This window comes from Coregonus clupeaformis, chromosome 8 (genome assembly GCF_020615455.1).
Source record: "Coregonus clupeaformis isolate EN_2021a chromosome 8, ASM2061545v1, whole genome shotgun sequence".
NCBI lineage: Eukaryota > Metazoa > Chordata > Actinopteri > Salmoniformes > Salmonidae > Coregonus > Coregonus clupeaformis.
Window position 1 is genome coordinate 66,459,298 of NC_059199.1, and position 27,222 is coordinate 66,486,519.

A 27,222-nucleotide genomic window follows, 5' to 3' on the forward strand; every position below is an offset into this window, starting at 1 on the left:
GCTTACATTTTTTATTGATGGATAGGCTACAATTTTATGTAAATGTAACAATACATGGTTGGCATTCATACGTTAAAAGAAATAGACAGAGTACCCGGATGCACTGTATAGTCGCACCTCCCCCTATTCCCCTTTCAACCTCGCTCGCTCTCTACACCAACACAACCTCCTCTGCGGATCCACCGTAGCTACTGCAGTGAATCCGTCATCCGTAAAGAGAAAAGGCGAGCGCAAGTCAAGCTGGTCTATATTTATTACAACCAGAAATATATCCCTGAAACATAGTCTTAATTGACTGTGCAACGTTGTCCTTTCAAATTGTTTCCCTTGCGCAGTAGGTGAAGAAACCCAACCGACAGAATGGTAAGGAAAACTATAGCTAGCTATTCTAGTGTTGAACCAAATGTGTACAAAATCTTACACCATACTCATGCATAGCACTCAAGGCTATCCTAAATCTCGATGGCACTAGGTTCTACTCTTCCGACCAAATGAGCTTGAAAGCGTTTTGTCGCGTTACATTTTTGCACGCACAATTTCATGTTTACAGATATGACAATATGGCCAAGGTTGTGTTTTGGTGATTTATCGCATTCTGGTGTGTTCTGAAAAGATAGATTGAGACTTCTCAAATGTGTGACAAGTAGCTAAACCAACCACCTAGCCAGTTAGCTAAGCTATAGGCACATGAATAATGGCGCGAGCTTGTGGGGGAAAAGTGAAACATCGTATCGTTTCTGAACCTGCAAGCAGGCAACACTAACAATATCGATAGGCTGTCACGCCTTAGTTTGCGCATAAATTAGATGTGCTTGTCAACTTGTATCGGCAATATTCCGCTTTATAACGCAGGTCCAACAAGGCTGGACTAGCACTAGTTACAACATAGCCTCAACAAATGGACACTTTTCCTGGTTGTCACTTATGAGAGCTGATCCGTATGTTAACGTGGTTCCCAATCAATACAGCTAACTAACTACTCGTGGAAATGTTTTAAAAAGAACAGGACTGTTATAGTTAGTCAGTCACATTTATAAATGTTAAACTACATTTCCAGGAAGAAGCAATTTCTTCCCAAAGAGCCACCTTTTCTTTATATTACCTCTCGTTACATTATTTTTTTATTTTTACCAGTCCTAGTACAGGGATCTGAAGAAATGGCTTTGCATCGGAGTTCCATTAAAAAAAATATTGATATCTTGTAGTTCACTGCTCTATTACCATTTCCTGTTCCTCCCAATTTCCAACAGTCATAGGCCTACATTCATTTTCCCTTGCATAGCCCATGTTTGGGGGGGTTAGTAGGCCACTTGATTATTAAGCATACATACCGGACCTGTATGCATTTCTGAAGAGCCTGCATTTAGCTCAGACCAAGTGTGCATAGTGCTTTCAGGAAAAAGAACACAAATGCATCAACCACAAATACCCTATAAGATCTGAATAATTGCTTCAAACTAAAAAAGCTTATTTCTCTCAAATTTTGTGCACAAATGTGTTTACATCCCTGTTAATGAGCCTTTCTCCTTTGCCAAGATAATTCATCCACCTGACAGGTGTGGCATATCAAGAAGCTGATTAAACAGCATGATCATTACACAAGTGCACCTTCTGCTGGGGACAATAAAAGGCCACTAAAATGTGCAGTTTTGTCACTCAATACGATGCCACAGATGTCTCAAATTTTGAAGGGTCGTGCAATTGGCATGCTGACTGCAGGAATGTCCACCAGAGCTGTTGCCAGAGAATTGAATGTTCATTTCTCTACCATAAGACACCTCCAACGTCATTTTAGAGAACAGTACTTCCAACTGACCTCACAACCACAGACCACGTGTAACCATGCCAGCCCAGGACCTTCACATCCGGATTCTTCACCTGCGGGATTGTCTGAGACCAGGCACCCGGACAGCTGATGAAACTGTGGGTTTGCACAACCAAATAATTTCTGCACAAACTGTCAGAAACCGTCTCGGGGAAGCTCATGTGCGTGCTTGTTGTCCTCACCAGGGTCTTGACCTGACTGCAGTTCGGCGTCGTAACCGACTTCAGTGGACAAATGCTTACCTTCAATGGGCACTGGCATGCTGGAGAAGTGTACTCTTCACGGATGAATCCCGGTTTTAACTGTACCGGGTAGATGGCAGACCATGTGTATGGCGTTGTGTGGGTGAACGGTTTGCTGATGTAAACGTTGTGAACAGAGTGCCCCGTGTTGGCGGTGGGGTTATGATATGGGCAGGCATAAGCTACGGACAACAAACATCAATTGCATTTTATCGATTGCAATTTGGATGCACAGAGATACCGTGACGAGATCCTGAGGCCCATTGTCGTGCCATTCATCCGCCGCCATCACCTCATGTTTCAGCGTGATAATGCACAGCCCCATGTGGCAAGGATCTGTACACAATTCCTGGAAGCTGAAAATGTCCTGCATACTCACCAGACATGTCACCCATTCAGCATGTTTGGGATGCTCTGGATCGACATGTACGACAGCGTGTTCCAGTTCTTGCCAATATCCAGCAACTTCGCACAGCCATTGAAGAGGAGTGGGACAACATTCCACAGGCCACAATCAACAGCCTGGTCAACTATATGGGAAGTAGGTGTCACGCTCCATGAGGCAAATGGTGGTCACACCAGATACTGACTGGTTTTCTGATCCACGTCCCTACCTTTTTTTTAAGGTATCTGTGACCAACATATGCATATCTGTATTCCCAGTTATGTGAAATCCATAGATTAGGAACTAATGCATTTATTTTAATTGACTGATTTCGTTATATTTCGATGTAACTCAGTAAAATCTTTGAAATTGTTGCGTTTTATATTTTTGTTCAGTGTACTATATACTCCTATAGGCTGTCACTGCAGGCAGCCAGGACTCGGGATGATGCTGATTTGGTTTTAATGGATTATTTCGGTAGATGGATTGTACACTCAAGCTGTCTCTTTGAAACTACATTCCAATTGTAAGCAGGCCCTCAGTGAGAACTGCTGAAGTCAAGTGTATTAGGCTAATATATCACATTTTCATACAATGTGTTAAGTTTGCAGCGCTTGACAGATAATGCTGTCATGTTGCTCACAAGCACAATGTGTAGCCTACTACCAACCTTGGCACATACTGTAACAGTTTTTCAATACAATGCGTGTCAGGAGACTGGCTTGCCTCTTCTTAACCCTTAATACAGACGTTTTCGATAAAACAAAGGGTATGGAAGAGAATTTTTTGGAAGAAAATACTCCTCACTTTCCGAACCCAGTTGTAGTAATGTGAGAACTAACTGGTAACAATGTTGAATAGGCCTAGGCATATTTTAAAAAATGAGTCATTAGTGACAAATTAGTTGCCTGAAGGAAAGGATGTTGAAAGTAACAAGTTCATTCTTATTTTTATATGTTTGAGTTGGCAATTGTGGTACAAATTACGCAGCTGAGTTAGGCCTAAATCCAACCCATCTGCCCTCCCACCATTTTGCAACGTTATAACTACAAAACTAGCTTGACTTCTAGAACTCCCACTGTTTGGTAACCACACAGACGTGACCTTACACCAAGTAAATGGTGTAATCCTAAACCCCTCAATCCACTTTAATTTTAATGCTCTATCTGTGTGACATGAAGTCAGAGGCACATTACTGTTGCAGCATCAACACTATTGTGGCAGTGATTTGAAAACACTTTGAGCATGGACATCTATGGGCTTCTTGGAGTTGAGGTTAGCCTATATCAAATTAAGAAAGTGTGAAAGTACATTTGATATTCGCCAAACCAAAAGTAACATAGACCAATCATAGTGACAAAGGTCTCCATGTGCTGGATGTTCAAGCCTAATCCTAAAGTCATGTCCTTGACCCTGTCCTTGAAACAAATCGAATGATTCTTTTCTTGACTTTTCCTTTGCTCTTTTATGACTTAAAATGATGGGATATGGAGCCATACTTTTTTTGTTATTGTATCTAAAGCTTAGCTAGATGGAAATACTCTAGAAAGATTTATGGCCATGTCTTTCTGGTTGTCAATTATCAGTATTGGGTTATAATAGGCTTTGTGGTCAGCAGCAAGTCGAAACAGGTCTCCTACTTTCGCTGTTTTGCATTCATCACAGAGAAAAGGAATTTCAGCTTGCTATCCCGATTTCAGATCTGCCACAGAGTCATCATAAGCACGTTCTGGTTGATGTGTGGATTTACACAGTGTAGCCTCGCTAGCCATTCTAACGTTTGGCAGCCATTTCTATCCAAAGCAACAGTGCTTAGATTTTTTTGTATGTATGTGACCCGAGCAGGAACTGAACCCGTGACCCTGGCGTTGCTAATGCCTCTTACCAACTGAGCCACAGAAGTGTTCTCATGCATAATGGAGAATGCCACTTCTTAGGGATAAACAGAATGCCTTGAGTGAGATGGGCTGAGCATGGGTTTGAAATCTACCTGCTGTTTTAGAGGCAGGTGGCAGGATATTGTACCACTCTGTAGGGTTCATTTTGTTTCCCTATTAACGTACCAAGCTCACATCAACATATTTGCACGTCATTATGTGTCAATGTTGAGATAGTAGTATACCCCGGATGTAAGGATCGGGATGGTGTTTGTTTTATGTGGTGCACACAATCAGGTCTTTAAATTAGATTGTCACCACTCAACACCCCCCCCCCACCCCACAACTACCTTGATCGTCACTAAATCTGATTAGGAAGCTAAGACACTGGAGGACGCTATTTTGGTCTGTCCAGGGAGACTTGTTGCAATGTAATAATCAATGGTAAATTGCAATATTTCAGACCCTTGGTGCAAATGCCATCTTATTATAGCAACATAATTCCTATATTTGAAGAAAATACAGATTTGAATGGTGAATGTTATATGCTATGGTTTCCTGTCTTTATTTCTGAATAGACATTAAATCGGATCGTCATTCTCACAATTTTTCCTCTTTCGTTCTAGGGAAACGAAGCAAGTTATCCCTTGGAGATGTGCACACACTGTAAGTATTTGAGATTATGGCTGGCAACTTCTCCAACACTGCTGTCTGTGATTCAAACTATATCAGCTGTGGGCTGCCCTGTATGTAATATTCAGATATGACTGGAGTTTAATCTTAATTTCTGCATGTGAGAGAAAAAAACGTGTTTGTTCATTTGATTGACCGAGAACTATTTTGATGTCAAAAGTTTAGGCTTTGGGATTGCATTGTCTCTGGTTTAAAGAGTCAACTCAAAGGCCAGAATCTACCATGGGCGTTGCAGTTCACAAAAGTCTGGGACACTTAAGCGGTAAACAACTGGTCCGGCCGGGGGAATCAATATGACAGCCAACGTTGAGCAGACCAATATATACATCGCCGCACGCTATACTGCATTCTTCAGGCCTCCGTCCTTCACAGTTTGACCCAGTCTCAGACGCTGCTGGGAGGCGTGAGCACTTTGCTGCCACGGCTAAAAATGCCTCCCCCTCATAAAGGTCCGTTTCAGGGCTTGTGGGAGAGCCTTGTTTATTTTTAGTCTGAGTAATATTCCATTTTTAATTGGTTTGTCGCCCTGCTGTGCCATCCCCCCACCCTCATCAATCCCCCCACCCCTCAAGAGAAAAGGGGGCTAATTAGAGTTTCAGGACTGAACTTTCTGGCACTACTTTTTCGGGAACTCCCTCCTGTGGAGGACTGTGGCGTGCAGAGCCGGAGCTCGGACGTCAATGTTGGCCGGTGTCGAGTGTGTTCTGGTGAGGTGGGAAAACAGCGCAGGGCGCCCACCTCTGCACCTCCCTAACGAGCTGTTACGACGGCACTTGTTACTTTACTTGCCTTGAAACCCTGAACAATCTCCCTGTCTCTGTTTCTCCCCACCCAGTGCCCAGTCTTGTACAGAATGTGTTTGGTTGGAAAAGCAAATGCCAAACGCTCAGTTTTCAATCATTTTGAGAGAGACCGGACTATAACGTAGGACTTTGGCAAGGGTGCAAGTAGACGGTTCAACTTTCTGGAGTTGATTTAGAGGTCCCACTTCATAAAGTCTTGCCACTTTGATGCTGGCCTCAGTTTTACATTTTCTCAAACAGCTTGGGCTTATGGACCAGCTGACACAACCCCTACCATCAAAACACACCTGTGTTTCAGAGTCGTGTCTGGGTTGTGCACCTGCAGGACAATAAAAACCAAAAGACTTCAACAGGTGTCTCAAATCTCATCCAGCCGATGGACTTCCCCACATTGGGATATTTTTGGGAGTCTACCACCCCCACCCTTCTGGGAGCAGGGCGTGGGGCAGCTGTTCACCGTGTCAAGAAGGCACACAGCCTTAAATCAGCTGTGCGCTCTGAGCTGGCAGCGTCTGAACACTGGTAGCTCACCCAGATCCCTGTCTTGATCCACTAGTCAGGGCGTTCATTAGTAGACCCCTAGAATGCTGGTCAGTTCAGTGTTTTTACCCCAAATGGTAAACGTTGGATATGGGGAAGGGGAAGCTGATCCTAGCAGAGGGGAAACGTCTACTCGGAGGGTTGGGTGACTCCCTGTGCACGGCTGAAGCTGGGGCTAAACAGAAAACACTCTACTGGTCCTACAAAGACTGTTTTTTGCTTCAAGAAAACAACATGGTGACTCCCTGCATAATACCTTCAATTGAGTTGCAGACTTCCGCTTTTCTGTAGTAGTACCCACTAACTGTTCAAAAACTATGACCTGCTGCTCAATTAGCCCTCTGAAGTAAATTGTATCGAAATGATTTGAGATGCATCAAGAGAGTAAAAAGACAGAATCTAGTCAGTCTTTATTCACCCCCCCCCCCCCCAAAGTCTTAGCATCTGCTGAGAGCTTTGGGCGTGTCGTAAGGAGCACCAGTCAAGCATGGTGATGCAGCAGAACGAGCTACAAACCAGCACTTCAAGAAAAACGAACTTCTCATATATTGTAGAGAGACAGAGCTGAGAGTATTTATTCGGCTGTTTGGGAGAGCTGCAGTGCTTTGATGCGCCTCAGTGGGTGCTGCTTTTTCAGTAAGATCAGCAGCGTGACTGGCACACATGTAGGAGGGGTTGTGTTTCTGCGGCAGTGAAATTAAGAGAGATGGCAGCCCATTTGAGATGGCACTCATCGTAGCCCCTTCACGTAAATGGCGGCGTAGTCACCGCTGCTGCCTCATTATCTGCCTCTTGTTTGGTTTATAGGTGTGATGTTGGCTAGCTTGCGTAGTCGTTATATCTCACTATGGGGGGGGGACATGATTTGTTTACAGGTCTCTAGAGCAAACCAGTGTCTAGAATGACTATAAAATGACTATTTAGACTCTTATGGGGCTACATCTTGACACCTGCCTGAATGCTAGTAACACTAACATAACAAATTGTTGATAATCCATTTGTGGTGGTAACCCTGTTCCTAAAATATCATAACCGGGTCTTGATTCATGAGGACTCGAAGACCGTCTCAGAACGCTCAAGCGCACACTTGACTGCCCTGGCTTCAGCATAAGCCTACTTGCTGTTGTGTATGTGTGGTCATTGGTTGTGAGGGAGATAAGGCCCAGTGAGCCGAATTATGAAACCTATGTGAATGTAACACGTCGTCTCCTCCTGCAGCTCAGTTTGTGTTGAAAGCCTCTCCAGCTGGCTGTCTGACTGCAGCCCTCAAAATACCCTCCCTCCCCTTCTGTGTGTTAGCTAGCAGGGCTTCCTTGTTGCTAGGGGTTTCCCGAGGGGAGGGCAGCACCAGCCATTTAGCTGTGTGTGTGTGTGAGGGGTGTTTCTTACTGCCTTGTGGCTATAAATACTTTTTTCCTCTATCTATTTGAGCTACACTCGTGGACAGAATAGTACACAGCACTCTCTGGCATATGCTGTTGTGCCAGTGTAATTGAATTAATGCAGTGCTGTTGGGGCCTGTGCCTCTGCAGCTGTATTTTTGTGTCCCTGCTAAAGAGTTTGTGTCAGGGGAGGAGCTATTGAGGTATTTTTTTATATTTTCTCAGTTAGTCTAGAAACGTATATACAAGAGTCAGTCCATCATTAACGCTGAAATTATTCAGTTTATAAGTTAAATCAGTTTAAATAAAATGATCATCAATGGGCTGGCTATATCCAAATTATTTTCAATGGCATCCTTCCTTGTCTCAATGTTGGACTACTACTGAAGGGCTTTTGGGGGCTGGAAAAGAGCGCATTAGGCATCACTTTCCGGCTTATATTGATTTGTCTTCAATTCATTCTCAATTTAATGAATAAGGTTCTTAGTGTAGAGATATGAAATTACCAATGTATAAGCACCTGTTTCCTGGTAGTTTCACGTAGTCATCCAAAATGTTGTATTAACAACAACATCTAGAATGGGCTGCTTGATTCCAGCGGCTACATTTTGATTGGATGTTAGATTTCAAGAACCCTCCCCCCACAAGCCTGTAGAAAGGCGCTGCGTGTTTGTTTTCTGATTTAGGTAGGACACATTTTGCAGAGTTGTATGCTAGTTTGCAACATTGCATAAAATGGAAGAAAACCTAGAGTAAAAACTGAATTCTGTTTTGCCAGAGGTGTGCTCTATACACAAAATCGAGTCGATGAAGGCATTACAACTACTCTGCTTGAACACTCTACAAAAAAAGGGCGAAGTTATAAGTGGGAACCTTTTTGGAGCTCCGCCCAAGCAAGGAATTTGATTGGTTTGACGTGTTGTGAGACGTCACTGTGTTTCCAACAATTTTTAGCTACTTTCTACCATTTGATTTCACCAAGCTTTCCGTATAGGCAAGCCTAGTTCTCGATGAGGCTATTTGCCAGGTAACAAGTGTGGTGTAAATTTGACAGGTTCTAGCGTTGTAAAAGAAAAATGCTTTTGTATCCATCTAGCTGGAAGCAAGCATGAATATTAACCATGAACCAAGCAAAATTTGACATTACTTATCGTTTAAAATAATGTTCTACTTCTCTTTAGCTGGAGTTGAATTGAAGCATTTAGTTTATATCTGTATTATTTTAGAATTAGTGCTGACCTTGTATTGGCTTTGTTATCAGCGTTTGGAACTGCAGCGCCCCCTGGCAGTGAGGGATCTGGGGAATTTCCGTTATCTTTATTGAGCGATGCCCTGCCCACGTCGAAAGGTGCTGCCAACATTGTCGATAACACCCTACAACAGGAAGTCGGGGTGACTGGGAAATCTATCTAATGGCCGCAAACTAAGCTGTCCATGTCGTAAAAGTCAGTTCATTCATATAGGCCGGCCACTTAGCCATGCTAAGCCCAAGGGAATGCTCACATATAGATGTAAAAGGGCATCAGTTTTCAGTGTAACGCTGTATTGGCACTGCACACATAGCCACCAAAGGGTTATTGGAGTTCTTGTGACACCCCACTCACTTGTGTTGTGGTACATCTAGTGGTGGGTCTCGGTTATGGCAGCAGTTGGTTCCTACTTGTTAAGCCTGTCATCATGGTACAACACTGCTGACTAAGACACAACTGCCATGTCGAGGTGCCCAGAGGAGCGGCTCAGCAAACCCAAACCATATCGGGTCAGAGAGAAACTCAGGATTGCCTGTAACTGTCAAATAAAGCTGATGCAAAAGACCTTGAGTCTGTAGATATGAATTGTGCCTCTAAGACTGATAAAAAATAGCTTGTTATTTACAGTGAGACCCTGTAAGTGATTAATACTAGTGCAAGGTTGATCATATTAACAAACTGCTGGAATATTATTTATCATATATGTAGAATTATATGTATTGTATGAGCCCCCTTTGATAGTCCTTGGTTGGAGGCCTTAAAAATGATATGGTGTTTAAACGCTAAACAGAGAACTGGATCAAGCATTGTGCTGCACAGAGCAGCAGCAGGGGAAAGGTTCATTCTTTGAAGTCCCGCCCCCTCACAGCTCACACTTAGTCTCACTTAAGTCCACCTCATGCTGTTGTGTCCACGTTACGATTAATGGATATCAGTCCAGTGATTAGTGTGTAAAGGAGGCGTCACGTGACCCAGTGAAAGCGCTTAGAGTGGGGGAACCGAAAGGTACGCTGCTACTGGAGCTGAAGGTTGGCCACCAGTATCAAACGACACTAGGTAGCTTGGGACAGCTATGATATGGCCAGCGCTCACAAGAAATCGGGTAAGAATCCATCGGGGACGGGTAAATCGATTCTAAAGGCAGCGAAGGACCATAACACCAGATGTAAGTGACCGGGCCGACCTGAACCGTTGTTTTCTTTTTCCCATGTGGCGAAAGTGTGCTTCCGAAACCCAGTGTGGTGGTGGTAGTAGCTACCCTAGCAAATGGAGTCTGCTGTGGAAGTTTTGTTCCCCTGTATGTGAATAGGTCAGTTTTAACACCACCCTTCTCTCGCTCTCTCTCTGTCGCTCTCTCTTTCTGTCTCTCTCTGTCGCTCTCTCTTTCTCTGTCTCTCTCTCTCTCTGTCGCTCTCTCTGTCTCTCTCTCCTTTTCTATTTCAGTTGATGCTGATGAGATTAAGAGGCTAGGAAAGCGATTTAAGAAACTCGACCTAGATAACTCTGGCTCCTTGAGTGTGGAAGAGTTTATGTCCTTACCAGAACTCCAACAGAATCCCCTTGTACAGCGAGTTATCGATATATTTGACACAGATGGCAATGGGGAAGTCGACTTCAAAGGTAAGACTGATATGGGGTTATTCACCTTTTTAAAATTATAACTTCAAAAGAGCCTTTGTTGTCTGGTGTCTTTTGTGTAGGCTCTCCTTGTGGATAAAGACAGGTGCTGTTTCACCTTGAAATTAAATCACCAACCAAATTCTTAAATGTATAAGATTTTTTCCAGGAAGTGTTAGCCTGCAATATGATATTATGCTGACCTACTTAAATCAGAAAATGCCTTAACAGTTGTGAAAGAGTTTGTTGTGCCGTTGGGCATTTTCCTCGAAAGCACCCGCTGGCTCTTATACAACTGAGTGAATGGAATAATGATCCGATGTGTATTCATGTCCTTGTTACTGTCCTTAATTGTTGGTTGACTCAAAATGGCTTCACGTTCTTTTACAGAATTCATCGAGGGTGTCTCCCAGTTCAGTGTCAAAGGTGATAAAGAGATGAAATTGCGCTGTAAGTATAATGCCAACTAATCTCAACTGCTTTCACTGTAAAGTTTCCTCTGATTACCCACCTTTGTTGATACACCAATGCTGAGCTCATAAAGCAAATGTTTATGATTTGATTTCCTGTTAAAAAAATTATCCACCTTCTCGGATGTTCAGAAGTTCTTCCTTCAAAATCCTCAAAATATGCATATTGGCAGATCATTCCAATGAAGCTGCAATGAAAACCTCTTCAAATAGAGGTCTGACACAATCTTTTGTCTTTCCTTATCCTATAGTTGCGTTCAGGATCTATGACATGGACAAGGATGGTTACATATCCAATGGAGAACTCTTCCAGGTCCTCAAGATGATGGTGGGAAACAACTTAAAGGACACCCAGCTTCAGCAGATTGTCGACAAAACCATCATCAATGCAGACAAAGACGGCGATGGGAGAATATCCTTTGAGGAGTTTTGTGCGGTGAGTCGAAGAAACAACGTTTTACTCTGTTGTAGGGTTGCACATTTCCTGAAACTTTCCATAAAATGTTTTTAAGTTTTTGAGAAATCCTATTTGGAGGATTTCCGGAACCAGTAGGGAATAATCAGGGAAGAAATCCTCCAAGGATTTATTCTAAAAACTCAGAACTTTCTGAAATGTTGCAATCATATTCCCATGATCGCGGTGCATCACTTCTGTTAAAATCCAAAGGTGTCTGTTGCATCCGTGACAGTTTCTTGCCCCTCTGTCTTTCATTAGGTGGTGGGAGGATTAGACATACACAAAAAGATGGTTGTGGACGTGTGACTGACCTCACGGGCCCCCTCAAAACCCCTTTTCGCTTTCTCCATTTCTGAGGATCTGCTCAAGGCGTCATCCAGCAACGCTCTCTGTGTATTTTTCAATGGAAGTATTTTTCTCTGTGAAGCCACCTTTTTTCCAACCTGAGCCTTCTGAAGCCAACCATTTTTAAGTGTTATTGAACATGAATTCTCTCAATAACCCGGTGTAGCACTTTAAAAGCCTGAAGGACAGCTTTTTATCGTTGAGCGAGTATTTCAGTTTGGTGGAGGAAGGTTAGTGTGTTTCTTTTTCTTTCTTTTTGAGGCAGTTGGGATTTTTTTATATTTATTTTGGTCTTGGCTTTTTTTGGGGGATGTGTGTAGCTAGCTGTGATGTAACTTGACTTCAACACAACACAAAAATAGAGCATGAAGTGCCAATCAGAACATATAATAAACCGGTTGAATATAATGGTATATATCTTCTATCAAAATTCGGTAGAATTGCTTATTTCAATGTGCATACTGCACGATTCAAACAATCCGATTACATTTTCAGGGCTAATGCTTTTCCTTCTTCTACTTTCACTCAATATTTTGAACAGCTAAGTTTAAGATCATGTAAGACAGCTTTTTTAATAAGGGGGATTGTACACTATATATGTTTATATTGTCAGGGACATCTATCATCTTGCTTTTGAAGATGGAGTGGAGTAGAGAAAATAATATTTACATTTCTGCACATACAAGCTTACGGTTTACTTCGTCTTTTTTGAGTCACTGGTTGGTTATGCAAATAATTTTCACCTTAGTCTCTTATTCCAACAAAAAGCACGTCTTTATTCTGGAAGTTATGACATCACAGGCCATTAGAATATTCTCGTTAATGTGTTTTGTATTTATTGCTTTAACGTCAGCCATGTTAAGTTACAGATATGGATTGGTTACAGACTATCATATAGAAGTAGAGATGAGTGCTTTTGGTTTAAATGTTTGTGATACGGTAAATCTAGCTTTTTTTGGGTTGTATTTACCAACTTAACTGCAGGCAGAGCTGAGGTAACTTACAGTAAGTAGGCTATAGTTGGGATGTTAAGTTGGTTAGGCTTATGAGAGGCGTTGATTTCAACGTACACATTTAGTCTTCTTGACAACGTAATTTGCTTATATTTCATGAACATCTTTAATTCGGTTTCTCAAACATTGTATGGACTCTTGCCGTGAGTTGGCGTAATAGTGCAAAGTCCCTCTTCCTCCCTACCTCTGACCATTCTCTTTTTTGTTTTGTTGAGAAGATGCAACCAACGAAGGCATTTTATTACAACGCTACCAATGTTTTTTACACAGAGAGAGAGAGATAGGGGACAAGACAGAACCGGTTTTCTTTTTATCTGTACATTTTATGGAATTAAACGTATTTCAGTTTGTGGCTCTGCTTTTTTGCTCAACTGGATGCACCAACGGTGCGGGTGTTGAAGTGCGTGATCCTGTGCCGCATGCGCCCGCCCGCCTCGCGCCACTGTTTTCTTCAATGGCGTGCTGCACGACGATGGCTCTGATCTGATCCTAAAAGGCCCCGAAGTCTTGTGGTGTGCTTGCATGACATGGAGTGTTCTATTTTTTTCTTCTTTTTTTTTCTTTGTGCATGTAGATCCATTTTTTGAAAAGCTCTATGTTTACATATGAATCTTAATGTTAATATATTATAACATGAATGAAAATGACATATACATGGATGTTGCCAAAAAAAAGAATTGGTAAATGTTGAATAAATATGGAAATGACTAAAATTAACTCCACTACATGTAACTGTTATTCTAAACAACTATAATCTTGTGGATACGTGTCTCACTTCTATTCCCGCAAAGCTTCACTTATGCCAGGGGAAACCATTCAATTTTTTTTTTTTTTTACAGATATTTGTTATTAACATGGTAGTATTAGTGCTCCCTCCTTAGTTTTTGTTGTTGTTGGTCTGTGCTAAATAGGTCCGCTATTGGATGAATGGGATCTGTATAGGTGTGTGTGTTTATTATGGGGTGTATAGGGTGGAGGCAAAAACGGTTTCAGTCTTAGGTTTTACTTTTCTTCTTATCCATCTCTGCATGCTGCGTCTGCTGTGGGAACCATCTGCTGTGGGAACCATTGAAACTTCATACATGAAAAAGAGAAATAAACGATTTGAAAGTTGTTACGGAGGCTGGGAATTGTGTGACAATACATGTACTGTGTGCATTATGTATCCATGCGTTCTGATCGTTGCAAGATGGTGCTTAAATTCAAATGAATGCAGTTGTGATAGCACACCGCAGAATAAGTGTGAATGCGCTTTGATAGAATGCCAGCCGATTTGTTAAAGACCAGCAGCAAAGGGATATTTGTTCTATGAAAGCGGGGGAAATGGGTTTGTATTGATGATTAGTATCCCCACATGTACGACAATGTTTTCATAATAGGACAAGACAATTCTATTGTACTGAAAAATGCACTCAACCAAGCAGGAGCAGAATGCACTCATGGGTATGTTATTGTTATACTATAAACTGACCGCTAGATGGCAACATAAGAACTAAAAAAGTTGCTATTTAGTGTCTGGGTGAATCTCAAAAGTATTTTCCTTGTGTCCTCTCCTTGTCTCCTCAAAACGGTTCCTTCCCTCTGGCCTTGTTTTTAGGAGGCGAAAGGACGTGTGTCTTCAGAGTAGTGTTTGTTATTAGTTACCGAACGGCTATCACGAGCTTGCCCTGCACTTAATATCTTGATTACTTTTACTGATGAGAGATTAAAGCAGTGTCATCTTGAGTGCTGCATCTTCCGTTCACATTGCCTTATGTCGCATGCAAGTACTGCACCCTACTGTCGTTTTTTTTTTTACGGAAAAGAAGAGGCAGGAAATGTCTCGGAAGCTGGGTTTGATTTCAAGCTCAAGGCCACTGGAAAACCATCAATTGTAATCAGATACCCTTATTTTACAGTAAGACACACAAAAAAATTACCCATGGATGCGTGCGCTCACACATACATCATACTTCACCAGTGAACTAGATTCACCTACCCTCAGATAATGTGTCACTGTTTCCTGAACGGTCCTAATTGAGCTCATGCAGAATGTGGCCAGTTGTGCCTGTCACTGCCAATTAAAAGTCCCATTTGTATTCCTCAGCCGAGCCACACATGGACCTCCGAAAGACTGCCATTCTCATGGAACCTGCTCATCTGTTTGTGATTTGGACTTTCAGCGAGTCTCCAGATTTATTTTTACACAGCCCAACATGAAAGACCCCAGGAGCCAACATCAAAAATGCCATTTTGGCCCCTCAAAATAATCTTGCATAATAGCTGAACCCTACACAAATACAATTACGACCGATGTGTAATTTCAGACACGTTTTAGAGGGTGAGAATTTCCCTTGATTTCAACAAGTGTTTGGACAAGTGTGAGGTCGATTCCATTGCATGGTTCTTTAGATGGAGGATACAAAGGAAATGTACCTGAGAGTATGAATAATGCATAGAAAACTGCATTTATGGTATCAAACAGTTTGTTGAACTTTTAACATTTTGCATCTGAAAGCTTTCATTGAACATTAGACAAAGACCATAGTTGTTCTTAGTAAATCCCAGCAGTACTGATGGCCATGGATAGATAACCTATGGAAGAAGCACCAACTGTTGCACCTTTATTCTCATGAAATGAAACCGTACTCGATTTGAACCTCTGGTTGATCTTGAGGACCTTTATACTGTAAGGAAAACCTCTGGGAGGCTTAGTAGTTCAGGTTACTGAAAATGCCCCTGAAAAGGGACAGCATAAGTTGGAATGAACTCCAGACATCCTACAGTTACACTAGCACGGGGGGAAAATCTGCCTCATTTGTACAGATGTCATAATCAATTTCTCAGAGGTGTGAACGGTTAAACCAGAACTTCTAGACCAGAACCCATAGCTCAACCTGAAGCAAACTGTCGAGCAATAGAGAAAGTACTGTAGGTTGGCTTTGAAGTGAGAATATAGAATTGGTGAGAGTTGCTTGACAGGGTTGGGGTCAATTATAATTTAAATGTGGTGAAGTACAAATTGTTGATCGTTATGGAACTACACATCTCTCAGGCTTTGACATTGAATTTTGGAAAAAATATTGGCCTATCAATGTCTGTCATTCTTGAATCGTGTGATGAAATTCCCCCCAAAAAGAGAAGAATGTATAGCTTTCCAAAAACCCAACTCCCTTGGTGATAGATTCACTGTTAATGGAAACCACACTCTGACCGATCTCCCAGCTGAGCTACATGTGGTTCTGATTACTCTGGGCTACTTAGTTCCACAAAATTTCGTGCAGCCCAATAGTTTTTAAATGATTATGTCGGTTTTCCAGCTCTTTTAATGAGGTTCGCTCGTAAGTTGCCTGTGCCCTATGGGTGTTATTTCAAAAGCCATTTTCATCAAATTACCTGTATATTTGTTTGCTGTACATTAAAATCAGTAAATCGGGTAATAAGAATTACTGATTGAGCCTTAAAGATTATTCACCTCGCATGGCAACCATCGTTAATATCCAAAATGCTTATTTTGGATTAACTCAACTCCATGGTGAAGAAAGTTTCTGATATACTCAACCACCGGAGTTGAGCAGAGACCAGGTTTTGTGGAATTCAGCTCAGACTATATCAATTTGCCCAAGGTCAATACTTTAAAAAATGTAAATTATGAAATGCTTACCTTGTACCTATGTTTGTCCTCTGTAGTTGCATGCCTTTATTTGTTTGCTGAAATCCATACTTTTTCAATAAACGTTAATCAAATACAACCACCGACTGTTTGTTCCTTTCTATTCCTCGAAGATGGCAACTGTGTGAATGTGCATGTGCCAATTTAATCTCCGATAATGTAGGTCTGTCTCCAAATACTCATAAAATCACAATCTACAGATGGTGTAAAGTTGCCATCTTCGAGAAACAGAAATGAGCCAAATCTGTGCTTGTATTTGATTACAGTTTTTTCAAACATAGGTACAAGGTAAGCATTTCATAATTTAAATTTTTTGTATTCACCTTCGGTGAATCGAAATATTCTGAGCTGAATTCCACAAAGCCTGGTTTCTGCTCAACTCCATTGGAGGAGTTAATCAGAAACCCTACACCATGGAGTTGAGTTTAGTCAGCTAATTTTGTACCAAAAGTCTGTAGTTCCTTGTCTATGCTGCGTTAAAGCAACCAAATACATTAATTACCATCTATCAAGAATAAACTTGGTCTCGGCATCCATGCTAATATTAATCCAGTGAGATAATAACACAGTTTGTCAGCTTCCCATGTCAATGAGATTCGATATTGCTCAAATGACCTGCAAGCTTTCAGGTTTCCCTGAGATAGGTGAACTGACTGATCAGTTGATTCAGGCTAAGCAACAAAGACAGTTATTATATGAGGATGGTCCCTGGTCAAAGCAGTGCACTATATAGGGAATAGGGTGCCATTTGGGACAAAGGAAGCCTAGAAATATCAGTGTCCTCACTGATTGGGACTAGACTAATTAATGGAACGCCGTGAATTGGGGCAAAGAAGGGGTCATTGGGAGTTCAATGCAATTCTCAGATAACGTAATTTCACCTGAAGCGATTGTTAGGTGGCTGCAACAGGGAAACATTATCTGCAGTTAACACTTTCAGCCATCTTGTTCTAGGTGTCAGGTGGGCCATAAAACCACAAACTGTTCCCCTTAGGTGTTTCGTGTAGGAGGTGATATCAATACAAAACTCCTCCCAGTTTTCTTTAAAACATTTGCAATAGTGAACTGTGAAATAGTGTTATTTACATTTGGCAAGAGAGGGTCTAGTCAAATCCCTTTTACAAACGGATAATTTTTTATAACGAAACAACGTTGTGAGACAATAGCTTTGTGATTAAGTCCGGTAGGTAGGAGATTGGCATCTTGGTGCCACTGATTTGCAGCAACAATACTACCGGTACAGTTACACACCTGTCTGATGATAACGCGACTCTCCTTACATGTGCCCCAGCCGGGGTAGGTAGCAAGCCTATCTCTCCATCAGACAGCTGCCAGCCTACTAATGAAGGGACCTGACAAGTCCGTCCGGATGGGTTGACTGCATAGGCTGGGCTGCTGAGCAAGGTGCCTCGGAGCACTCCTCGGATGAAACTGAAACGCACTGAGTGGTGTGTGTGCTGGGTTGAATGATTTGCCAATCTTCATAGACTTAAAGATGCAGTTCAGAATCTTAAGCACTTACAAATTCGTAACATATCATACGAATTGCAAAAATAAATAAAAAATGTAATTGCAGGTGACGTAGTACAAAATTGTGCACAATTTTCGGGGACCCATTTTTGCTCGTGAGCACTACTTTCAAAACGACTGTCTGAATTTATACAAAAGTCCTGGAGCATCACTTTAACAGTAAGATTCCCTCAAGGTTTTGAGTGGTGTGTGTGTGCGCTGGATTGAAGGGTTCACCATAGACATTACAGTAAGATTCCTTTATTGTCTATGCTTTGTCCCATCAAGACGGTGAGCAGAGTTTGCAGACAGACCAATACAGCTCCTGGAATAACCGAGTGGAAAGGATCTATGTAATAAAGTGATACATGGTGTGGATGTGATTGAAGTGGGGCCAAATCCAACCGAGTGGACTGTTCAGTCAGGGCCAGATCCTGAGGCTCCCACGGTGCAAACTGATATTCGACTATGGCTGAAGGATTCATAAGATCCCAAGTTACAGGACCCTGAAAGGGTTCAGGTCTCTACTCACACGCTCTACCAGACTGCATGTGTGGTGTAGACGAAGGCAAAGCCACTTTCAAACCTTTCTAAAGCCCTGTTTATACCTGGTTCTAAGAGGCATAATTTGTTCTGATCTTGTCCACATTCTGATTGTGCCCACATTTTTAGACAGGTGTAGACGATTAAAAGATGCATTGTGATCTAATTGTGATCAGATCTTCCTGACCAACTCCGGAGGTAGCCGGGGACCCATTGTATCTGGATATCAATCAAGTGTAAACAGTTCTGAATGATCAAACTATTGAAATCATCATTATACAGGTCTCTAAATTAATTGACAGGTATCACCATTGGCTTATGGCATCAATTAATTGCTTAGAATTAATACATTAATATTATTTTGAAAGAATCTGTCAAAAAATTTGCATACAGGGAGGGACCAGGATATCTGGTCACAATGTGGACAGACAAGAGAGACATTTTACAACCATGTGTAGATGCAACGGCTACAATGTGGGCACAATCAGATTGTGGATAGGATCAGGAGAAAGGACAGATGTTAGCACCAGGTATAAACAAGGCTTAAACCATGTGTGCATCCTAAATGGCACCCTACTCTCTATTTAGTTCCTTATGGCCCTGGTTAAAAGTAGTGCACTATACAGGGAATAGGGTGCCATTTGGGACAACGCCCACTCTGTTGAAAGCACTACTCATTACTATGTGTGCCGGTCCTAAAGGAGCTCATCGTCCTGTGTTGGCTGTTGCATCGGACTGGTTATTTTGTGCTTAGTGACAGTAGTTCACTTACACTCAATTGTTGTATTCCACAATAATTAATTATGGTATGCTAAAGGAAGAGTGAACCTACATGATACAGAAACAAAAGGACACTAGATGTCACTGCTGTACACAAGATAGTATTGTCTGGAAAAAGGGGGGGAAATCTTTTTGCAACTTTAATATCTGTGTGCCATGTTTTGAGGCAGTTTCATTATTGTGCAAATGACAAACATTGTCCAAAAAAAAGACAAGGTAAACATAAGTTTTTCCTGACAGAGCACAAGGCGACTCGTGTTTTATATCGGAAAACTGCTCATGTTGTAATGCTATGTAATTTACACAACTGATATACAATATAATGAAAAGGTGACAGGACAGGCTTAGCCTATTCTGCAAACACAACTGATAACATACTCCCTGAAAAAAAGTTAATTTATTAAAATCTTTCCAACCGTTTAACGTAAATAAGAACATTTATATTAATATTATTAAAATCATTCAGGAATGGATTGAGTGATGTAAATGATGAGTTGGAACACAGAGAAAGGCAGCACTAGCCTCGTCCAACCATCCCAGTCTAGCGAGCTTACATTCTGTTTCGCTACGAGATCAGGATGGTAGTACAAGGCTACAACAACTCTAGTAGGTTTACTTTCAAGACCTCTGTATGGTCAGTCTAGCACAAGTCAGCGTTTAGAGTTGGCCAACACTGTCCAACTATAATTGGGAATCTTCTTGTATATGTGCACTGTCCCAGCCTCAGGTTGGAGCCCATAGCTTGTGGGCAGTCTGCATCCGTTGTCGTCTCCTCTCCATGGCCTGCTGTTTCTTCAGTTCAATCTCCACCACAGAACATTTCCCAGCTGCTTCGGTCGAAGCGAATGCTGAAAAAAATGAGGATAGGCAGATGAGTCAGAGAAGGGTTACGCCATCATTGACTCTCAGTGAAGTACAAGTCTAATAAATATGACTTACTATTTTATCACAGCAATAGAAGGGTCCAATATTCTGGGCCCAAATGCTTTAATCGAAGGTCCACATAAAATAACGCATTGACCTCATAAAATATGCATTGACGTCAATACATTTACACGTTTCAAGTTGAGATTCAACCCTTTTTCACAGCTGCATAACACATTTCTTTGCTGTCTCAGACAATTCAAGGTAGCTTACCTTTGTTGGTCACAGGGATGACAGGGTTGGACGCGCAGCCAGACTGTCTCTTAAAGGTGAACTGAGTGGAGGTTTCAGTCACATTTACAGGTGACGGGAATGACGACGGCCGCGCTCCACTCCCAGTGCCTTGTTGATTAGCTGTGCTCCCAGCTACACAAGTGCTTTTGACCCGAGTACTTTTGTATGGCCCTTCTCCTACTGCAGGGTTCTGTAGCCTATACATGGAGTTAGCGGTAGCATTTTCAGCTGAGGCATTGTAACTCGGTCTGTTAGAACCAGAGACCACAGTAACAGGTACTTTGTTGTTATGGAGAGAGTGGGTAAAAGTGTTACCGTTCCCAGGGGCCGATTGTGAATAAACTGAAATGTTGGGATATTTGAATTGTGTGGTCTCGGTCGTTTGATTTACATTGTATCTGCTGCTATTCAAAGGTGCAGAGACAGGGACAAACTTCTGGCTTTCTGTCTGATTACTGGGCAGGGAATGGGAGTGTGTGATAACAGGGTCCTCCATGCTCTGTACCTGGCTTTCCAGGTTATCACATGCTTGGCACAATAGGTCATCGTCTTTGTCATCCCAGATGGAGTCAGAAGCGAAGAGAGAGTCCAAGTCGTCCTCTGGGACGACGCTGTGGCTAGCTGGGGCCTTGATACCGGTTCCCTTCATATTGTGGTTCTCTGTGGGCTTTTGGTAAGAGCTATTCTCAGCCTGAAGGGGCCACGTTGAATAAGAGTTGGTGGAGGTTGATGTGCTTGAGCTGGTTGAGATCGATGTACTTTGAAAAAGAGGCACCTGCGGCCAAGTCTTTATTCCATTAGACTGGTGCTGCGTTTGCTGGCTACGTTGGTAACTGGACTCCATAGACTGAGCTTTGTTGATTGGAAAGAGACTTGGTTGGTTTTGCTGTACGTTCCTATGTGGTGCTGGTTTGACAGTGTCGGAGACATGCCCTGCTTTTGGTAATGCCTCTGAGAGGATACTTTTCGCTTGTACATTAGGATTTGCTTCAAGCGTGAAAGTTTTTCTGTTTTTCACAGTTTCACTCTGTCCTTTAGACACAGCTGGTGTTGTCTCTCTACTTCCTTGAAGAGCATTTTTGGAAATGGCTGAGGGGTTGTTGTTTTCATGTTTTGTTTCATTCGACCCTCTTTGGGTCGAACAATGATTAGGAGTGGCAAAGAGGTCTGGGTTTTGGGTCATCTCAAAAACCAGCGAGTCATCCAGCAAATTGTCATTTTCCCAGTCGTCGTCAAAGTTATTATTTGCGGAGCTTCTTTTGACAGGATGTGATGAGGAGACGGTCGAAGTGTGGCCATGTATGGAATCAGGATATTTTCCAGGAATGGCTTTGGAGGACACAGTGAGAGCAGTCTTCACCTCCAAGGACTGAGGCAATGAATTCTGACTTAAATTACCACTTATGTGTTGAGTTGGTCCATCAAATAAAAAATCAAAATCATCTTCCATCTCATGGTCAGGAGGTATCTGGTCTTTGGAGTTTCTCATGCTGTTTGTTTTAAGGGCGGACTGTGGGCTTTCAGGTGTGACATTACTCAGTAAGGGCGGAGGCTGGTTCTCGTTGCCATCTAAATCCAATATGTCCTCCGAGTCTGACAGAAGCTGCAAACTCTGCTCGTGCATATCATTGACTCGTTCTTCATCTTGCCGAAACATGTTGAAATCAAACTGTTTCGCCAACTTTAAAAGGTCGTCCACTCCATTTGGCCTGTAGGGAAGAAAAAAATAATGTAGCTATTTGCAAGTGACAAGCTCTATTCTAATAACTGTACAATGTAGAAGAGAGGAGGAGCATGTTATATTGCCTTGGGGATTTCTTCTTGGCCTTGGGCTGCTGCATCTCTGGGGTGCAGGGAATAGCACTGTCTCCAATCCACTGGAGCAAGGATGACTCTGGAACTACAGGTCTCCCATGCTTAAATAAGATAAATTATACTAAATATTACTACAGTAAATATTTCAGAATAACATAACATAGTATCTGTGAGTATTGAGCAGCACTATACTAAGTAAGAGCCCAATGAAAAAGGTTGGATATATGATGAAGTATGAGAAAATCACATCACTGGGTCTAGTAATGAATATTGTTATAGCTTGAAATGTTTTATACATTTATTTGATGGCACACGTGTGGCTAGTTAGCCAGTGTTACTAACCTTGGGAGCTATCCTGTTGACGATTTCGGAAATGTCCACAATTCCAACATTTGCTGAGTACTTCTTGCCTCTTTTGCTACCTAAGAAAGAACATGAAAAAAGTTAAGACAAATAAGGTAAACTTTAAATTGATCATCACTGCTTAGCCTACTACATGTGTAGTTATATTGACATGTAAATATAATTGCCTGTCCTAAGGGGTGAAGGGGAGGTTGCATCCCAAATTATATCCTGTTGAAGTTCTGATTCATTAATTGGCGACTCTCCTTTGTTGAATACATTGTTGTATCTCGATCTTGTCACACGAGTTGGCGTCTTGAAATCTGATGGTAGAGATGTGAATGATTATGTAATTGGCTCACGTGGTAACAGTTAGCTATCTAAACTAAACAAAAAAAGTAGTTAGCTACATGACATTAGCTCCTAGCTAGTTTGCGAACTAAACTTCCTTCAACATGGAGTGGAGTTCAGTCTGCTACTAACTAGTTTGCGTTGGGCACCATCTAGCTAGAAAATAGCTAACGTTATATAACTAACTAACGTTAGCACAAGAAACGTTAGTAGACCAACACTGCACATAAATAAGCTAGTTACGGTACATAGGAGCTAATAAGCTGTTTTCATAACTTACTGGCTACAGGAAGAACTATTTAGCTAGCTGAATCAGTGACAGGTCAATTCAACACATCATGGCTTGCAAGCTACCGACCTTGACAGGTTTTTGGAGAATCAATGAGAGATGGAGTTGCCTGCGTTTGTCTGAGGCTTCTTCTCAGTCTGTTTGTTTTCGGCTTCCCACCACCTTGCTTGCTCTCGTCTAAACCATCTGTCATTCCCGACGCGGACGTTTCACAATATTTTCGCCATTCTGTCATATTGTTCGCAGGGATAGTAACTGGCATTTATAGTCAAACTTCATATAAACATATGTAGGTACCAGAATATCTTTAAATACATCGTGTAATAGCGAAATGTAGACAAGTTGTTTTAGACCACCAGACATTCAAACATTCCGCCATGTTGTTCCCATGATTCAGTTCGACTTCTGTTCCAGAAAGATTTGTTTTCGAGGTCATCCAATTTGCGTTGTTGCTGCGCATCACATACAGTCGTGTTCAAAAGTTTTGAGAATGACACAAGTATTTGTCTTCACAAAGTTCGCTGCTTCAGTGTTATGAGATATTTGTCAGATGTTACTATGGTATACTGAAGTATAATTACAAGCATTCCATAAGTGTCAAAGGCTTTTATTGACAATTACATTAAGTATATGCAAAGAGTCAATATTTGCAGTGTTGACCCTTCTTTTTCAAGACCTCTGCAATCCGCACTGGCATGCTGTCAATTAACTTCTGGGCCACATCCTGACTGATGGCAGCCCATTCTTGCATAATCAATGCTTGGAGTCTTCTCCGGACAAGATGTTTTCCGGATGCCCCAAACAATCGGAAAGGGGATTCATCAGAGAAAATGACTTTACCCCAGTCCTCAGCAGTCCAATCCCTGTACCTTTTGCAGAATATCAGTCTGTCCCTGATGTTTTTCCTGGAGAGAAGTGGCTTCTTTGCTGCCCTTCTTGACACCAGGCCATCCTCCAAAAGTATTTGCCTCACTGTGCGTGCAGATGCACTCACACCTGCCTGCTGCCATTCCTGAGCAAGCTCTGCACTGGTGGTGCCCGATCCCGCAGCTTAATCAACTTTAGGAGACGGTCCTGGTGCTTGCTAGACTTTCTTGGGTGCCCTGACGCCTTCTTCACAACAATTGAACCTCTCTCCTTGAAGTTCTTGATGATCCGATAAATGGTTGATTAAGGTGCAATCTTACTAGCAGCAATATCCTTGCCTGTGAAGCCCTTTTTGTGCAAAGCAATGATGACAGCACGTGTTTCCTTACAGGTAACCATGGTTAACAGAGGAAGAACAATGATTTCAAGCACCACCTTCCTTTTAAAGCTTCCAGTCTGTTATTCTAACTCAATCAGCATAACAGAGTGATCTCCAGCCTTGTCCTCGTCAACACTCTCACCTGTGTTAACGAGATAATCACTGACATGATGGCAGCTGGTCCTTTTGTGGCAGGGCTGAAATGCAGTGGACATGTTTTTTTGGGATTAAGTTAATTTTCATGGCAAAGAGGGACTTTGCAATTAATTGCAATTCATCTGATCACTCTTCATGACATTGCAAATTGCCATCATAAAAACTGAGGCAGCAGACTTTGTGAAAATTAGTATTTGTGTCATTCTCAAAACTTTTGACCACGACTGTACAAGCATGCATAGGGATACAACGACAACATACAACTAAAATAGTTACTGTTCCGAATTGGAAATGTTAGCTTTGTTATGAATTATTTAGTTGAATTTGGTTAAATAAAGGATACATTAAATTATTATTTCTTCATTATTATTATTATTATTATTATTATTTATCTATATATTCAATGGCGTAGTCCATGTTTATTATGAGGTCTAGATCTTTATATGGCATATCTTGCTCTGAAACCACAGTGGCCAGTTATCATCATGCCCATCATCCCACCTGGTCCCTTAACTAACTAGGCCTACTGTTATTATGATAGATTTCTAATGTCACTTGAATGTAATTATACATTCATAAAATGTAATGTAAATGGATAATGTCTATTTTTTTACATTTCACCCAAGGGGGGAAAGCAATGACTATCTGAATGGACATTTCACTTTTTTGCTTTTTGTTCTTAAAAATCAAAATAACGTATGAGGTATTGTATAAATTGTATATCCATTTTTGTCCTGGCACCTATAATATATTTCATATGGGCCTCATCAGGCTCTTTCTCGGAAAAGACTGGAGGCAATGTCTGCTGCTGCAGCACGGTGAAAAGTCACTGTAACACCCTCTGTCACACCAAATGTGAACACTCCGCCCAAATGATAGTGAGATGAAAGAGCAGGGGCCATAGGCCCGTCACTTCCAATTTAGGTATGAAGCGTCAAACCCTCAGCCAGGAGATGCCTTGGTGGCCTCTTTTGTTGGAAAATTCAAAACCAAAATGTAATTTGCCTTGGAGGGAATACCATGACTGTACAGAGCCCCACACCTCAACACATTGGCCTTACTTCATTTGTTTATCTAGCCATAGGTGGTTATATGGAACCTAATGGTGAAGCACCTAATTGGTGAGTTCATTAGGGGAATGTCATTGGTGTAAATGGAGCCTATTGCAGATCACAGTAACAGCTGTGGTAGTTTGGTGGAATTTCAGAGAGAACCCCAGCACCGTCTGCTCCTCTCGTGCCTGAGTGCTTTGCCACTGGCAGTGTGGGGGTTCATCAGAAACCAGTGGGCCTTAAATTTGAAGGGCAAGATATAAGCATACAGATACATGTAATTCATTGCAGGCTACAATGGGTGATATTCTGTACACATAGAATATGCCAAATATTTCCTGGCTCCTCTAGGCTAATGTTGTGTGTTTACACACTGTTGAGCTTCCAATGAGGGTAAAGTTAGTTATGTATCCCTTGGTGATTCCGGACTGTGACGAAAATCCTAGCATTCATCAACATCCCTTCACTTTGAAATGCCGTACCACTGCAACTGGCTCACGGCCAAAGACAGATATGCACAATATTTCATGGAGGGTGCCTTGGAATAGAATACCCTGCTGTGCTAAAGAAAACGTTGTGTTTCTATGCACTGAAAAATAATCCATCGCCGTGCTGTCAGAGGGAAAAAGGTACCTACCTGTTTTTTGCATTAGAGTGGGTAGGCTTCTATGGGGCTGAATAACTTTTCCCAAAAAACATTTAAAATGTGAGCCGTGACAATGGCCTAGGCTCTAATAAAAGAGCACAGAGCTTTTAGGTTAGCAGATCTCTTTAGAGCCGTCTCAGATTATGTTCTGTAATCTCTCCTCAATCATTGTCTACTTAGGCCTACACTCTTAGGAAAAAAGGTTCCAAAAGGGTTCTTTGCGGAGGGATAGGGTTCTACCAATTACCGTTATTATCAGAAGAACCCTTTTTGGAACAAGGGTTCTTTGTATGGCAAAGGGTTCTACCTAGAACCTTTAACATCCTAAGGACTGTTTTTGCAAGGAAGGGTTATTTGATGATTCTTTGGAAGGCAAGAAGGGTTCTACATAGAACCATACAGTGGCTTGCGAAAGTATTCATCCCCCTTGGCATTTTTCCTATTTTGTTGCCTTACAACCTGGAATTAAAATTGATTTTTTGGGGGTTTGTATCATTTGATTTACACAACATGCCTATGGATTTCACATGACTGGGCAGTGGCACAGCCACCCACTGGGGAGCCAGGCCCAGCCAATCAGAATGAGTTTTTCCCCAAAAAAGGGCTTTATTACAGACAGAAATACTCCTCAGTTTCATCAGCTGTCCGGGGACTAGTCTCAGACTATCCCGCAGGTGAAGAAGCCGGCCGTGGAGGTCCTGGGCTGGGGTGGTTACACATGGACTATAGTTGTGAGGCTGGTTGAACGTACTGCCAAATTCTCTAAAACGGTGTTGAAGGAGGC

The 27,222-nt window shown here is 41.9% G+C and overlaps 2 protein-coding genes across 3 annotated transcripts; one reads left to right on the forward strand and one right to left on the reverse strand.

Moving 5' to 3' along the window:
* The first annotated feature begins 134 nt into the window (after positions 1-134).
* LOC121572407 (calcineurin subunit B type 1) lies at positions 135-14,013 on the forward strand. 2 transcript variants are annotated; one of them, XM_041884466.2, is made up of 6 exons: positions 135-363; positions 4,956-4,995; positions 10,441-10,617; positions 11,005-11,064; positions 11,336-11,520; positions 11,800-14,013. In XM_041884466.2, the coding sequence occupies exons 1-6, from the start codon at positions 361-363 to the stop codon at positions 11,845-11,847; spliced, it is 513 nt and encodes a 170-aa protein (XP_041740400.1). In that variant the 5' UTR covers positions 135-360; the 3' UTR covers positions 11,848-14,013. The 2 variants fall into 2 exon arrangements, with proteins under 2 accessions (XP_041740400.1, XP_045078114.1); XM_045222179.1 differs by lacking the exons at positions 135-363; positions 4,956-4,995 and adding an exon at positions 10,019-10,162.
* A 4,292-nt stretch (positions 14,014-18,305) lies between these two features.
* On the reverse strand, positions 18,306-23,735 carry etaa1a (ETAA1 activator of ATR kinase a). Its single transcript, XM_045222416.1, has 6 exons — positions 23,408-23,735; positions 22,887-23,021; positions 22,699-22,778; positions 22,348-22,457; positions 20,521-22,250; positions 18,306-20,231 (listed from the first exon to the last, which is right to left on the reverse strand). Exons 1-6 carry the CDS (start codon positions 23,598-23,600, stop codon positions 20,107-20,109), a joined length of 2,373 nt encoding a protein of 790 aa, XP_045078351.1. The 5' UTR covers positions 23,601-23,735; the 3' UTR covers positions 18,306-20,106.
* Positions 23,736-27,222: the final 3,487 nt, after the last annotated feature.

Coding starts and splice junctions, on each gene's coding strand:
- LOC121572407 (XM_045222179.1), top strand. CDS start 10,075: ATGGCCAGCGCTCACAAGAAATCGGGTAAGAATCCATCGGGGACGGGT. Junction 10,618..11,004: donor TGGGGAAGTCGACTTCAAAG/GTAAGACTGATA, acceptor GTTCTTTTACAG/AATTCATCGAGGGTGTCTCC. Junction 11,065..11,335: donor TAAAGAGATGAAATTGCGCT/GTAAGTATAATG, acceptor CTTATCCTATAG/TTGCGTTCAGGATCTATGAC.
- etaa1a (XM_045222416.1), bottom strand. CDS start 23,600: ATGCCAGTTACTATCCCTGCGAACAATATGACAGAATGGCGAAAATAT. Junction 22,779..22,886: donor CCCTTCACCCCTTAGGACAG/GCAATTATATTT, acceptor GTTCTTTCTTAG/GTAGCAAAAGAGGCAAGAAG. Junction 22,251..22,347: donor GCCAAGAAGAAATCCCCAAG/GCAATATAACAT, acceptor TCTTCCCTACAG/GCCAAATGGAGTGGACGACC.